This window comes from Ceratotherium simum, chromosome 27 (genome assembly GCF_057802395.1).
Source record: "Ceratotherium simum simum isolate JZ-2026a chromosome 27, ASM5780239v1, whole genome shotgun sequence".
NCBI lineage: Eukaryota > Metazoa > Chordata > Mammalia > Perissodactyla > Rhinocerotidae > Ceratotherium > Ceratotherium simum.
In genome coordinates, this window is record NC_141926.1 from 14,048,022 (window position 1) to 14,063,955 (window position 15,934).

Genomic DNA, 15,934 nt, shown 5'->3' on the forward strand with positions numbered 1-15,934 from the left:
GCAATCAGACTACAGTACTGAATTCCTCATATAGGTTTTACTATGTACTATAAAAAGGTAGAAAAAACATTACGGACATCATAACTGGACTCCAATAGGTGGGAGAAATACAATGGTAAACCTACTCAGAATAATGAAGAATGGAGACATTTACAATAAACAGCATGTAAATTTGAGTGTTGTAGATTCTGTATTTATATTCTTGGAGGAGTGCTTTTGTGGGAAAAATATACAAAAGAAAAGAGTGTCATTCCTTGAGTAGGAGATAAGAGTTATACCTGTGAATGACATCTTCTCTGGATCTCCTCCTTCATATTTACTGGTCCACAAAACAACCTCCCTATCAGTTACAGGCCAGTTTCTTAAATATTTTAACTATTAGAATCATCCTGCAGAAATTCTTCACTTCATTTACTTCTCTAAGATAACTGGTTTTTGTCAGAGATGGGATTTCTTTGTAACCATAAATAAAATGTAATGAAAACTTCAGATACATTTTTTTATTATTATATTTCTTTTGATTCTCTAGGTTATATTCCTTTTCTGTTTCCTTTTTTTTTCCTTCACTTTTTCTTACTCTAGATTACACTACTAAAGAAAGACTGATTAGAGTAGCCTTAGCAGGTTGTAATTCTGATGGTAGATTCTTTTCTATTTAAAAAGCAGACTTAGTATGGAAATATTACCCTAGGTTTCTTTTTTTTCTCTTTTTTTGTAAGAGGTATATTAAACTGTTTATGCTGATATTGATCGTATATTCATGTTTTCTCACACATAACAGAGTAAAATAGTTCGCGTGCTGAACCTTTGGCAAAAAAATGGAGTATTCAAAATTGAAATTATTCAGCCTCTTTTGGACATGGCAGCAGGAACTAGTAATGCGGCCCCCGTGGCAGAAAATGTTACTAATAATGAAGGTATGGTCAAGTGTATCTGTGAGCTTAGAAAATGGTATAACTTTTTGTACCTGAAAAGTTTGAAGTTTGTTTATATTGGTGGAAGATTTCCATAAGGAAACTTGAGTTTACATCTTGGAAGGTATGGTTTTCTTTCCATAATTCTTATTTCTAATAAAAGTGTGCTCTTAACAGTACCTGTTATAGACTCTCTACACAATCTGTATTTTTACTATATGTTAAATGGAATGTTACTTGAATATTTCGGTAAAGAAGCTTAATGGAGTTTAAAAAGGAAAATTTGTAGGTTAAAGTTTTCTTAGGCCTTAATGACCTTTTCTTTTTTAGGTTCACCGCCACCTTCAGTTAAGGTTTCTTCTGAACCCCCACAAGCCACTACAAACTCCGTACCAACTGTACCACAGTTGCCCAGCTCTGATGCTTTTGCTGCTGTGGCCCAGCTGTTTCAGACGACCCAAGGTCAACAGGTAAACCACCCTATCCTGTCAAAGATTCAATTGTTTGCAGTTAGGTGCTATTGTCAGTTCTTATTTTCCACACCTAATTAATGAGCACAGTCAAGGGAGGAAATAGTTCTGCTTTTCCACTAGAAAAGCCTTCACTAGGAAGGTAATGGCATACAGATAATTAGGGGAGAATTGGTAAAGATGAAAAACAAGGAACAACACACTGTGACATAACAGTACTTCTTTGTGGAGAGAACTTCAGAACTGCTAAGTGGCTGGTATCGTTGCTCACAATTCTAGCATTTCTGATTGATTTCAAAATTGTTTGGAAATGATTTTTACATTTTTCTAGAAAACATATATTTACCTTGTACACAATTCAGTGTATTTTCTCTTCTCTTTGACCATCATTTCCTACCGTTGGGGTCATCAGCATACATTTTTGACCTTAAGTGATGCACATTGTATCCCTGATATATTCGTTCACAGCAAATTTAACCATTACTAAAAGATGAATTCTTTTTTCCAGTTTGCTCTGTGTCTATGCTATTTTGAGTCACCTTTAAGACTTTTTTTTTTTAGTAAGTTAACTTTTGATGCTATGATTATACTTTATTATGTGGTTTATCAGTTTTCCCATTCTTTAAGCTTCAGCAGATCCTTCAGACTTTTCAACAGCCTCCAAAACCACAGTCTCCCGCCATTGACAATGCTGTGATGGCACAGGTTCAGGCTATCACAGCTCAGTTAAAGACAGCTCCTTCACAACCACCTGAACAAAAGGCTGCTTTCCCCCCACCTGAGCAGAAAACTGCATTTGACAAGGTATGCTCAAGCCTCTCACATAATCCACCCAGCTGTTGATGTCACTTAGCTTGGAATGTGGAAGTTACCCTTCTCTAGCTTCTCTGTGGATTGTTTCTTTTGTTGTTTTGTGGTTTGAGGGATTGTCCCCCTCAACATCAAAACGTTATTTTTCCTGGTTATAAGTGTAATATATAAGTGCAACAATTTTCAGTAGAAGGGAAGTATAAAGGAAAAGTAAACAGAAGAACATTGACCATTAGCCGTCATACTTGAAGATCGCTACTGTAACATTTTGCTGTATATCTTTTCAGAATTAATTTACTGTGGATATATGCTTTTCTTTATTTGGTCATAATATATATACACTATTTTTAACTTGCTCGTTTTGATCTTAATCCTCTTGTTTCTGTTAAGGTTAATAAATTGAGATCTGCATTTTTAGTGAGTGCTTATTAGGAGTATTCTGTTTATTACAGTTTAGCCGTTCCCCTATCGATAGATATTTAAGTTGCTTTCCGTTTTTTTGCTGTTAAAAACCTTAATTACCATGTCTATAATACAAGGGATTGGGTTGGTTCACTGTCTTCCAACTGCTCTGTTGGGCCTTAGGCATGTTTAAGGGTCTGCCACTAAGGATATAGATGTGCTGAATATACACAGCTCAGAGCTTCCTGTTGAAATGTTAACCCAAGCAACTCTACTCTTGTCTGTCTTGTGTCTTGTCTATTTATTAAGTTTATGGTTATGTAAAATTTCATGTCATTTTACAGGTTTCATTGCAAAAAACATAAAAGTTTGAAAATCCTAGAACTAAATGATATCTTTTAGTTTAATCATCTCTAAAATTTCTACTTTCCAGCATTCTAATTATAAGATACAATAACTTTATTGCTGGTAGTCTAAATTAAGAATCTGCTTGTCATTATATCTTTGACTACTGATTAAAAAGAAGGTTGGGTAAAATTTTTGAGTACACAAGGGGTACATGCTTATGGGGAAGAAACGCAAATAATACAGACAGTTCTAAAGTAAAAAGGGAAACAGTTTACTCTGCTTTGAACAGATTTGAGTGTGTTCTTTCAGATCGTTTTCCATGCACTTGTGAACATAAATTCTTTACATATTGTGGTTTTGTTTATTCGTCTTCTCTTTTGTGTTGTGATTTGGAAAACTTTCCCCACCTGTACTAAAAATTCATTTTCTTTTAGTAGTTTTACATTTTTGTTTTTTATGTTTGTCTCTTCCATTCATCTGGAATCGGTTTTAGAATAATCGTTCAAGATAGTTAAATCTTTATATTTTTGGAAATAGCCAATTCTCCCTCACTATTTTTGTCATACACTAAATCCCCATTTGTTTCTATGTCTATGTCTGGACACTGTTCTGTCCCAGTAATAGTTATTTCTGCATCATGACAATTTAAATACTTGCAATTTATATACTATATTTTGTTTCCAGGTGTTCCCTCTCCCCTTATTCTTTTTTAAACTTTGTTTGGCTATTCTTGGGCATATGTATTAGAGTTCTCCAGACAAACAGAACCAATTTTATTTATTTATCTGTCTATCTATCTGTCTGTCTACACGTGCATACACACACACACACACACACAGAAAGGGGAGAGGGAGAGATTGATTTGGCTTTTAAGGAGTTGGCTCACGTAATTGTGGAGGCTAGCAAATTTGATATTTGCAGGGTAGGGTTTCTGTGTTGCTGTCTTGAGGAGAATTCCTTCTGCAGAAAACCTAAGTCCTTGCTCTTAAGGTATTCAACAGATTGATTGAGGCCCACCCACATTATGGAGGGTATTTCTTTATTTAAAATGTACTAATTTAGATATTAATCATGTTTTAAAAATACTTTCAGGGAGCCGGCCTGATGGAGTAGTGATTAAGGTCACGTGGCTCCGCCAGCGGCCTGGAGTTCACAGCTTCAGATCCCAGGCGCGGACCTACACACCACTCATTGAGCCGTGCTGTGGCGGTGTCCCACATACAAAATAGAGGAAGATGGTCACAGGTGTTAGCTCAGGGCCAATCTGCCTCACCAAAAAAAAAAAAAAAAAAAAAAAAAACTTTTACAGCAACATCTAGATTAATAGTTGACCAAACAATTGGGCACCATAACCTAGCCAAATTGACACATACAGTTAACCATCACAGCATACTTTTCCAGATGAACTTTAGCATAAATTTTAGAATTTATGGATTTATAGGTTAATTTAACAAGTACTGATAGCTTCTTATACAGAATCTCCATTTATTAAAATCTCTTTTCATATGTGTTGTACATTTCTTCTTTCATTTATTCTTAGGTATTTACTCATTTTTCATATTTAATGTTTCATAACACTTTTCATTTGGTTAATGATGCTATAGAGGAAAACTGTTGATTTTTATTTTATCTTGTAAATGATCATGGTATTAAATGCTTTGTTTTCTAGTTGGTTCTCAGGTTTTCTAGGTAGCTGCTAAACTTGACTTTTCCTTTTCAACATCTATGCCTGTTTCTTTTCTTATTGTACTGGTGGCTAGGACTTCAGAAATATGTTGAATAATAGCAATGATAGTGGCATCCTTGTTTAGTTGTTAATTTGAATTGTAATTCCTCTAGTGTTTTAGATTAAATGGGTTGGTCAATGTTTGTAAGTTACATCAAATTTAGAAAAAGGAATTCTGTGCTTCTCCTTTGACTGAAAAGATTTATTTTAAGCTAGTAAAACAGCTCGACTGGGAAGAATTCATTTATTTCACCTGCTTCGTAGATCTTCAGTTTCCTAAAAAGCAATAAAAATGCCATTTTGGATAGATCTCAGTTTAACTTTTTAATTGCTTCAAATCTTTTTCCAAAGCAATCAGTATAAATCTTAAAACTTTGAAGAACATATCTATAGTCATGGGTCTCTTAGTGACGGGGATACATTCTGAGAAGTATGCCATTAGGTAGTTTTCTCATTGGGCAAACATCATAGAGTGTACTTACACAAACCTAGATGATATAGCCTAATACTTGTATGCTACAAACCTATACAGCATGTTACTGTATTGAATACTGTAGGCAATTGTAACACAACAGTATTTGTGTGTCTAAATATATCTAAACATAGAAAAGGTACAGTAAAAATACAATATAAAAGATTAAAAAGTGGTACACCTGTATAGGGCACTTACTATGACTAGAGCTTGCAGGACTGGAAGTTGCTCTGGGTGAGTCAGTGAGTGGGACCACTGTCGTATATGAGGTCTGCTGTTGACCGAAATATTATTATATGGTGTATAACTAACTATATATGTGATAAATTGCAAAAATCATATGTTTTGTTTTTGTAGACAATTTAGACCCAGCTTTTCATTTTAGCTCCTATCACTGACTCTATGTTGATGTTGAGTTGCTTAAATATTCAGTGTACACCATTGTAAAATAGTGATGGCAGTACCTGTATTTTATTGTTACCATGAGGGTTAAATAAGTTAATGTGTGTAAAACAGCAGGGTGCCTAGGCCGTATTAGATCGCTCAGTTATAACAACAACCTTTAATCACATGGCCTAGAATTACAAAGAAACACAAGTGTTGTCCAAGAAGAGGACGTCCCTTCCTAATTTAGAAATCTGTTGTCCAGTAAAGTAGCGCCAGAATTTCTGGGTAGAACTGTCATAGAACAACACAAGTTTAGGAATTTGAGGTTGGAAGTCCATGAGTGGAATGGGCACAGCTTGAGAGAAAAGACTGCTTGTTAGATGCCAGCGACTGAGGGCTTGAAATCAAAAAGACTGGTCGGCGTCCACATCCTGATTCTACCATTCACTGACCATACAATCTTGGTTATGTTTCTTAATCACCTGAGTCTTAGTTTCCTTGTCTGTAAAAAGAAGAAACTATATCTACATTACATGCTTCTTATGATGATGAAGTGTCATACGTAATCTACCAAAACACAGTAGTAGGTATTCATTGTGTTACTTTCCTTCCTTTCTTTCTCAATAAATGTAATCATATTTTTAAGTGACTCTTCTAGACATGATCTTGTAAGGTGTTCTGATTCTTTTCTTTTTTTTTTTTAGTGAAAGTTTCTGGTAATCTGAGGTGTGCTCTCAAGTTTTACGAAAGAAGCTAGTGTGCAGATAGTGAGACTTCTTTATGACCCTGTCTATCCCATTCTCTTTTTTCTTTTTCATAATAATGTATTCTTGAGCAAGCAGCATATGGACATTTTTCTATAGACATTTATGGTGATTGGATAAGACAGTCTTTCTTTTTGTACATTTTGCAGCTGACTAAAAATGTATACCCATTTTCATGTGTGCAAAGTTCCGAAAGATTTTAGTCTAGGAAAATGAATACTTTCGTAAAATATTTATATTGCTAAATTAACTATAAAATAACCATATAGAAAATACAAAGAAAATCCTGCAGTTATGATTGGGGAAGAAAAGCAGAATAAAAAATTATGTCTTTTCCAAATGGCATTTTTTAAAGTGGAATATTGACCTACCTATTCCAGAAGCTACTTGATAGATTTGATTATGATGATGAGCCAGAAGCTGTGGAAGAATCAAAGAAAGACGATGCCGCTGCTGCCGCTGCCACCACGGCACCCGCTGCTGTCGCCCCTCCTGCACCTGCTGCTGCCGCACCCGCTGCTGCCACACCCGCTGCTTCTCCTCCACAGGCACCCTTGTAAGTTTTTTTTGATTCCTCAGTGGATGTAGAGTTGGTAATCCTTATAAGGCATGATGTAAGTAACATTCAGTAACGAAATCATTTTCTATGTGGAGTCATTGTTTTTTAAAATTGTACTATTTTGGGTTTTCTCTGAAACGAGGGCATCTGATCAGATTTACAATAAAAAATGGTTTTTATGTTGGGAATAATGCTGAGTGTATAAATTAATATAGGCAAATATATGATTCAGTAAAATGTTGCTTATTAATGACTCCTGAAAACGTTCTTTATGTTTCTGTAGTGTAAATGTGGCTAAGATTCTTATGTGTTTTTGAATGGGTAAAAAGATTGCTCATCATTTTTAGTGGGTTTCCTGGAGATGGCATGCAGCAGCCAGCATATACTCAACATCAAAATATGGATCAGTTTCAGCCTCGAATGATGGCAATACAGCAGGATCCAGTGCACCATCAGGTACAGGCATTTTTCTTGCAGCTGATATTCATTAGAGCATATGGGTTGCACTTCACAGACCACTGTTATTTAGCTGTGTGATTGGCTAAGTAGTACTACAGCTACAATAAAAGCTGTTGAGCACATAACTGATTTGAGTTGCTTTTGCTTTAATTAAAACACAGATGCTAAAATATTACATGCTTATAATTTAATAATAGGTGTTTTTGTTAAAATCATTTAGGGAGAGATTATGGTTCTATTTCAGGGAACTGGCTTGTTTAGTTACACAGCTCTTTCTCTTGTGAGGAGCTTTTTTGTAAATGATGTGTGATAAAATGCTTTAGACGGCTTTCAGCTCTCAACCATCAGAAATATAGTTTGCAACCTGCAGTAAAAGGAGCAAGCATAACACACTGGAAAATTGTAGGAAGTTAGTAGAAATTTGTTCATTGAATTTATTTTAGTAAACCTCTAATTCATAGTTTCCTAAACTTGACTATGCATCTCTGTTACAGGGGCAGGAGGAGGGGGGCCATTTAAAAAATACGAATCCTGGCCCTCCAGTGCCACAATCAATCTAGAGGATCTGTATTTTTTTTTTAATTGTGTAGTGATTTACTACTTTATAGCCAAGGTTAGAAAGGCTTCTAAGAAATCTCTTTAGAGTATGTTCATTTTCTTATCTGTATCATATTCAGTCCATTCTGTATATTTGGTAATGTGAAATTGATTTTGTGATTTTAATGACTGGTTGATGAATGAAGTTTGAAAAATATTTTGTAAGCCTGTTTAAAATATGAAGATAATCTCTGAACTTATTTCCAAATGTTTAACAGTTACTGAAAGTTTATTAAATAATTAAGAAAGAATACTTCTTTGTGACATAATGACATGATAATTATACTTCTAATTGTATTGGCATTGGAATTGCACATGCAGAAATAGGTTAGGTTGTGGTTTACTCTCATTATTATTATGATATTTGAAACCCTAACAGTAGGCATGTTAGTTAAAACTCCCCTTGGAGTAAATATTTAAAAAGTGAACCTAGAGGTGAATGCTTGCGGGGGCGGCCTCGTGGCGTAGCAGTTAAGTGCGCACGCTCTGCTGCTGGCAGCCCGGGTTCGTATCCCGAGTGCGCAGTGACACACTGCTTGTCAGGCCATGCTGTGGCGGCATCCCATGTAAAGTGGAGGAAGATGGGCACCGTTGTTAGCCCAGGGCCAGTCTTCCTCAGCAAAAAGAGGAGGATTGGCATGGATGTTAGCTCAGGGCTGATCTTCCTCACAAAAAAATAAATAAATGAAAATAAAAAAGTTTCCTGAAAGTGAGCCAAAGGCTTTAAAAAAAAAAAAAAAAAAGAATGCTTGCTTCTAGCCACTCTTCTTCCCAAAAGGCTTAATTGCCTTTAAAGTTAAAGGGAGACAACTTGCAATAGAGTACCTCTGACTTGAAGCTCAGTCTGTCACATTGCTTCCTCATATAAAGTTATGTCTTACTAAATAAATAAAACCAAACCTGTGTATTCATAATTTTAATGTGAGCTGGATTTTTAACCTAGATACTTGGATATATAACAATTCTTTGGATAAAGATTGTACCTATGGAAATTATTAATTATTGTGCATGTCGTGTTTTTCCTTGATCAAAATTTATTGTAGGTGATTTAGTGTTATATAAAGTAATAAGAGTTTTCCTAATTATTTTTGGTAGCTATTACTTAAAATCTACTCATACACTTTTTTTTTTTTTTTAATACGAAAGGTTCCACTTCCTCCTAATGGACAGATGCCAGGATTTGGCCTACTTCCTACACCTCCTTTTCCTCCCATGGCCCAGTCTGTGATTCCTCCAACTCCACCTGTGCAGCAGCCTTTCCAAGCTTCTTTTCAGGCACAAAATGAACCACTTACCCAGAAGGCACATCAGGTAAAACTTCATTCTTAGGTTTTTAGGTTATCTTTTTGGCTACCTTGACTTACATGCAGATTCCTGCCTATTTGCTTGCCGTCATTTTTTAATATGAAGAAAGACTATTACATTGGGCACATACTAACCCTCTCTGTGCCATAAGTTTTTCATCTGGAAAGTGGACCTAATAAAACCACCAAGTTCCATAGGGTTCTGTGAGGATTGAGATAGAGTATAAAATGTTTAACCAGTGCCTAGTTCACTGCTTTAGGTGATGGTTTATTAAAACGGTTTATTGAAATGGTATGTAACTTATATGAAGTAATTTCCAGAAGTAGAAAAGTATTTCTTCTAATCTTGTAAATGATATAAAAAAATGTTTTTCCTGCTGATGGACAGTCATTATTAAATTAGTAATTTGGTCTCAAGTAACCGGAAGAGACCTGTTTCAGGACAAGAGATGTGTAATACAGCGTTTTTTAGATTTTGTCCTTTTGCCTCTATTTATAATAATTTCCACTTTTCTCATTTAATGATGAGTTTTGTTTGTTTGTTTTTAAGGAAATGGAAGTAGAACAACCTTGTATTCAAGAGGTTAAGCGGCATATGTCTGATAACAGAAAGTCAAGATCTAGGTCAGCATCCAGGTAATTTACAGAAAATGTTTTTCCAATTCTATATGTCTTAGGAGACAGATTAAAATCAAGTTGGATTGTTTTCAGATATGTGGTGTTAATAAAATAACAATTCATATATTTGTATGTTTCTGTGTGTGGAGTGGGGGCAGAAGTATTAATTAAAAAAATCTGAGGTCAGTCATCTTAACCACATTTTCCTTTTGAGTTGCTCTAATGCCTACATACAGATACACATGCAATTATATGAATTATATATTCAAACTTCCTCTACAAGTTTATCAGCAACAAAAGTGGAAAGATAATAAGTAATACTATAATCAGGTTATACTTTTTTTTGATATGTAATGGATGTTTTTTATTTCTTAAAGCAATGTTTTTCACTTTATACATATATTTTGTTACTATTTAACAGATTTCCTTAAGGCAACGATTGGTTCAACATAGTAGGTGTTTTCTCTAGTTAAAATTGATTAATAGGGTCTTTTTTAAAATTAAACTTTTGAGATAATTGTAGATTCACATGCAATTTTAAGAAAAAGGCAGAGAGGTCCCAATTACCCTTTACCTAGTTTCTCCCATTGGTAACATCTTGCAAAACTATAGTACAGTATCAGGAGATTAACATCGATAGTCAGCAGACAGAGCGTTTCCATCCCCACAAGGGCTGCTCCTATTGCCTTTTCCAGTCACACCTACTTACCTCTCACCTATCCCCTTAAACTCTTTTTTTTTAATTGAGGTAACATTGGTTTATAACATATAAATTTCAGGTGTACATCATTATATTTAAGTTTCTGTGTAGACTATATATCATGTTCACCACCCAAAGACTAATTACCATTAAATTTATTAAATTACAGAAATTACAGAACATAGACAAATAATGTTATAATTAATAAATTATAAATAAATAAATTACAGAACATAGATAACGTCAGTAGCAGTATATCTCAGTGATGATAATTAGCTTCTTACACTACAAGGATGTAATTTAGCATAGTACCAGAGGTATCAAAGATGAGAGATACTTGTATATGTTACCAGCCTTACTTATCTTGCTTAAAACATATGCATACTTTCTAACTTTGAACATATTAAAAATCTTTGAAATGAATTCCCTGCTATCAGATTCTTACATATCCAAACATTAAATTAGCTAGTTGTACTTTTTTCATTTTCAAATTAACACATGCTTACATTTTCTATTTTTTCCTCCATGTGCTATCCGTTCTCCCTCCTCATGAAAATACTAGGTCACCAAAAAGGAGACGATCTCGATCTGGTTCTAGATCTCGAAGGTCTCGTCATCGACGTTCTCGATCCCGGTCCAGAGATAGACGTCGACATTCTCCTAGATCTCGATCCCAGGAAAGACGAGATCGAGAAAAAGAAAGAGAACGCCGACAAAAAGGCCTTCCTCAGATCAAACCAGAAACTGCGAGTGGTAAATTAACCTTTACATTTACACTTCCTGCGTTATTTTTTTCATGTCTTGGGTTTAAAATGTTTTATAACTGTTAGCAGAGTACCAATTTATCATGTCTTTTTTGTTGTGCTTTGGTGTATGCCCTTGGATTTGCTTTTGTTAAGCCAGCTATAACCCAGCAATAAGGAGTGAACCAAACTAATAATGATGAATAATAGTGTATCTTGGATCTAATGTATGAAATATAAAGTCATTAACTATCTCTCCTATACACAATGGAAAGGTTTTATTTTTCTTCCCATATAACTAATACCGTCTTACTTTTATAAAAATTTATAATTTATAGAACTTATTAGGGGCCGGCCCCGTGGTTTAGCGGTGAAGTGCACGCGCTCGGCTGCTGGCGGCGCGAGTTCGGACCCCGGGCACGCACCGACGCACCGCTTCTCCGCCCATGCTGAGGCCGTGTCCCACATACAGCAACTAGAAGGATGTGCAACTATGACATACAACTATCTACTGGGGCTTTGGGGGAAAAAATAAATAGATAAAAATTTAAAAAAATAATAAAGCATATCCAAAAAAAAAAAAAGAACTTATTAGCTTGCATTATCTCCTGAATCTCATCATATGTCTAGAATATATTTAATAAGGTGTGCTAGACACATTCTTGATAGAAGTCTAGCTGTTACTGAAATTTTAATTTATGATATGACTAGGGCATATGTAGAACTTCTGGCTCTGTAAGGCTTATTTCATAGGACACAACATAAGAGAAAAACCATTTACACTTGATAGTTGGAAAGGCACAGCTACATATAGTGAACAAAAGCACTGAATTGGTTGGTGATCAAGAGAGTTGGGATCAAGTCTTAGCTCTGCTGTTTAATTGTCAAGGGTGACGTTGGGCAAGTTACTGCCTCTCTGGCCCCACTTTCCATAGGGTCTTTGGATCTATCTACAAAAAACCCAGTGTTTTCCAACTCGTATGTGTGCCGTTCACTATCCTGGTTCCATTTCTGGAAGTACTACCACATTTTTATAGAATTTTTAAAATATATTTACATGTATATGGGATTTACTACTAAAACTTGTGGTATCATAATATAACTCATGCATATTTTCTGTGATTGTTTTCATTTAAGGTACAGTGCTGCTCATTATCAAACGTGTATATTTTTATGATTATAATTTTATTTTAAGTTTGTAGTACTACACTCTGGGTGGGACAGCTGGACAAAAGGACTACTCAGCAGGATGTTGCCAGTCTCTTAGAAGAGTTTGGTCCAATCGAATCAATTAACGTGAGTGTTTATTAAATTATTTAATGACAGTGGACAGATGTGATTAATGTCATGTTATAAAATTAAGGACTCAAGACCTAAGTTAAAATTTGCCCAGATTTGTAGAAGATGTGGCTAGAGTTTAGGTTTTCTGAGTCCATGTTTAACATTCTCTGCCATTTAACCACATTTCTTGGATAACCTTGTTTCACTTAAAACCTTTTACTAGAAAAGTCTTTATATAACAAAGTTTGGGGAACTGTAGGTTCAGTAATAATTGGCAGATGAGACCAAACTTGAATTGCCAATTTACAAGAAGTTAATTTAGTCTCAGATTATAGAACACTAGCTTGGGGCAGGGGAGTTTTGTGGTTGGTATTGTTAGAACTGGTTCCTCAGTATTATCTCTGATTTTGTTGTTATCATATTTTATAATATTAAAATGTTTCGGAACAGATGATTCCTCCCAGAGGTTGTGCCTATATTGTTATGGTTCATCGGCAAGATGCTTATCGTGCTCTGCAGAAACTGAGCCGAGGAAACTATAAAGTGAACCAGAAATCCATAAAGGTATGGTTTTATACGTTATAATTCATTTTTTAAAAATTTAATACATAATATTACATGGCTTTTTATAAACTGTAATTTTGGATGCTGGGGCTTTTCATATGCATCTTTTTTTAGAGAGATTGTCTCCTTAAAAGTTAACATAAAATTTTAAATGTTAGGTGCTTGGTAGAATTTTGTTTATAGAAAAAAGTAGGATAGGTCCATCAAGGTATTTAATTAATTATTCCTTTAAATATGTTATTTAGTAAAATATTTGTCATTCAAAAATTGTGGATTTTCTGCATTTCATTTTTAAAGTTTGCCATCTCATCTTAACTATGAAAAATATTCACCAAAAAGAGAGGAAAAGGTATCGGTACATGGTCATTCTTCCCGTAAGGGGCCAGAGTCAGTGTTTCCTCAGTGTCATAACACTCTGCTGTACCCTTGGATTGCACTGCAAAAGGATTTTGTCTAATGTTGAATAATTCTGAGGTACCCAAGACTTTCGAAAGTAGCTCCCACTTTTTTATTCTGGGTTGTATGGGGAACTTCAGCCTTTCCCTGCTAAACTTTTTCCTTTTCTCTCAGTTTTATGGTGGCTGGGTTGAGGGGCATGGATGGTTGGAGGAGTGGGTAAGGAGGTGATGCCAGTCAAATTTCCATCCTAGGACAAAGTGGGATAAAAGGGTAACCAGTTTCCTAGTGCCAAATAAAGCTTTGAGTGAGATCCAGGGATAGCTGGGCCAGATTACTCCCTTGCTGCCCAAGTCTGAGTGATTAGAATGGTGTGCAACAGTTAACTCTCAAAATTTATGGCGTTCTTCTCCCTTCCTTCCTTTCTTTTCATATTTTAACTAATGGTGAAATAGATTGCCTGGGCCTTAAACAAAGGAATAAAGGCAGATTATAAGCAGTATTGGGATGTAGAACTTGGTGTTACTTATATTCCATGGGACAAAGTCAAGCCTGAAGAACTGGAGAGTTTTTGTGAAGGAGGAATGTTGGACAGTGATACACTTAATCCAGGTAAAGCAGTATTTAATTTCTTTTAAAATTCATCTATTTTCTTGGTAGTACATATGACAAATGTCTATTCTTTGCATGAGGAAGTGATTTTTCAAGTACCCACTATGTGCCAATATCTCCATTATAAACTGGGGAAGCAATGGTGAATTAAGACAAATGTGGTCTTGGCCCATATGCAGCTTATATTTAGTGGGAGAGATGCAGACATAAATGAAATAATTACTAATTGTGAGGCTAATTATTATCTACAGTATTAAGTAGTTCTTAAGTAGAATTTTTCGCTGTGAAAACCTGAGAGATCAAATGAGTCTTAAACTGAGCATCGTTGGTATTGTGTGTAAATCTAGTACTTCATAATAATTTCTTTGAAAATGTTTAAATGTCCAGAGAAGCAATTGGAAATAAACATTTAAGACAAGGAGGAGCAGTTCTTTGTGGGCCTGGATATTAAAAATGCCAGGTGGACAGTGGGATTGCAGTGGGAAAAATGGCAGCATGTATGAGCATGCCTGGAGATTGATAGAGAGCAGGACAAGGAGGAGTACAGGCTGGCGTGGCAAAATAGAGAAAACGTTTAAAGGAAGCTTCAAGCAGCAATGATGGTTTGAGAGCCAAAAGGAGGTGAAACAATGCTGAACTGTTCCCATACCCACCTTCTCCCTCCACAGTGCATGACGCCTTCACTTAAGGATAGATCTAGGTTTCTGTTCAGGCAAACAGGTATGAAGGATCTACTATGTGCCATGCATTCTGGGAGGCTCTGGTACAGGGTAAAAATCCTGCTCCTCCCTCCCAGGATCTTGAATCCAGGCAATACACTGTTGTGGTTAAGATCATGGAGTCTAGAGCCAGGTATGTCTGGGTTTAGTCCCATCTCTGCCACTTACTAGGTATGTGACATTGGACAAATTGTCTTTGTTTTCCTCATTTATAAAATGGGAAAAATAATGATAGGACCTCCTTATAGATGGTTATGAGAGTTAAATGAATTGATATTTGTAAAATGATTAGAACTGTGCCTGGCACATAGTAAGCATTCTTTTGTGTGTTTGCTGTTGTTATCCATTAATTTAAACAATTAATATTTATAAGATTAGCATAGGCATTTCTTTAATAATCAGACTGCTGATTTTTTAATATAATCAACATGTAAAAAATCATTTCTAGATTTGAAGTTAAAATGGTAAACTTTTGTTAAATTTCTTTAACTGTCATAGATTGGAAAGGAATTCCCAAGAAGCATGAAAACGAAGTTGCTCAAAATGGAGGGGCAGAAACCTCCCACACAGAACCCGTATCACCCATACCTAAACCGTTACCTGTGCCTGTCCCTCCTATTCCTGTTCCGGCACCTATAACAGTACCACCTCCACAGGTAGGAATATTTGGGGCATTATTTAAATTTTTAAGTGTCTAAAAGACACCATTCCACATCTTATTGTAGAGGTATGTCTAGATTCATAGTCAAAGACTAGTACATAAATGTGCATATCTTTCATATTTTGGTGTGTCAGATCTATTGTTTATAAACTCTTTAACACATTTTTTTCATACATGTTAATAAAACCAGAATAAATTCATATTGCCTTAACATCTGTAGATCATTTGGTGTCTTACTTTATAATGTTTCAGACTTGAGATGCAAACCTGTTAGTGTCTTATATTCCACTTACTCTTGTTTTCTTGTGGGATGTTTATTCTTGAGGGACTGTATGTTCTAAGGGAACTTGGATTTATACCCAACAAGCAGCTTGTTATAAGGGAAAGCGAGTTTCTTAATCTTCAATTTGGGTGATGCTATCATGAGT

General features: G+C 35.4%; 1 protein-coding gene across 3 annotated transcripts in view; it reads left to right on the plus strand.

The window, feature by feature from the left end:
* The window catches only part of SCAF4 (SR-related CTD associated factor 4), a 60,021-nt gene that overhangs the window by 25,437 nt on the left and 18,650 nt on the right, over positions 1-15,934 (plus strand). For all 3 annotated transcript variants that reach the window (XM_087418152.1, XM_087418155.1, XM_087418153.1), the window contains exons 5-16: positions 782-917; positions 1,245-1,384; positions 2,012-2,188; positions 6,674-6,849; positions 7,200-7,308; positions 9,055-9,219; positions 9,763-9,848; positions 11,093-11,283; positions 12,469-12,569; positions 13,005-13,118; positions 13,970-14,126; positions 15,344-15,501. In XM_087418152.1, the coding sequence (XP_087274278.1) occupies positions 782-917; positions 1,245-1,384; positions 2,012-2,188; positions 6,674-6,849; positions 7,200-7,308; positions 9,055-9,219; positions 9,763-9,848; positions 11,093-11,283; positions 12,469-12,569; positions 13,005-13,118; positions 13,970-14,126; positions 15,344-15,501 (1,710 nt within the window). The remainder of the gene's footprint in view (positions 1-781; positions 918-1,244; positions 1,385-2,011; positions 2,189-6,673; positions 6,850-7,199; positions 7,309-9,054; positions 9,220-9,762; positions 9,849-11,092; positions 11,284-12,468; positions 12,570-13,004; positions 13,119-13,969; positions 14,127-15,343; positions 15,502-15,934) is intronic.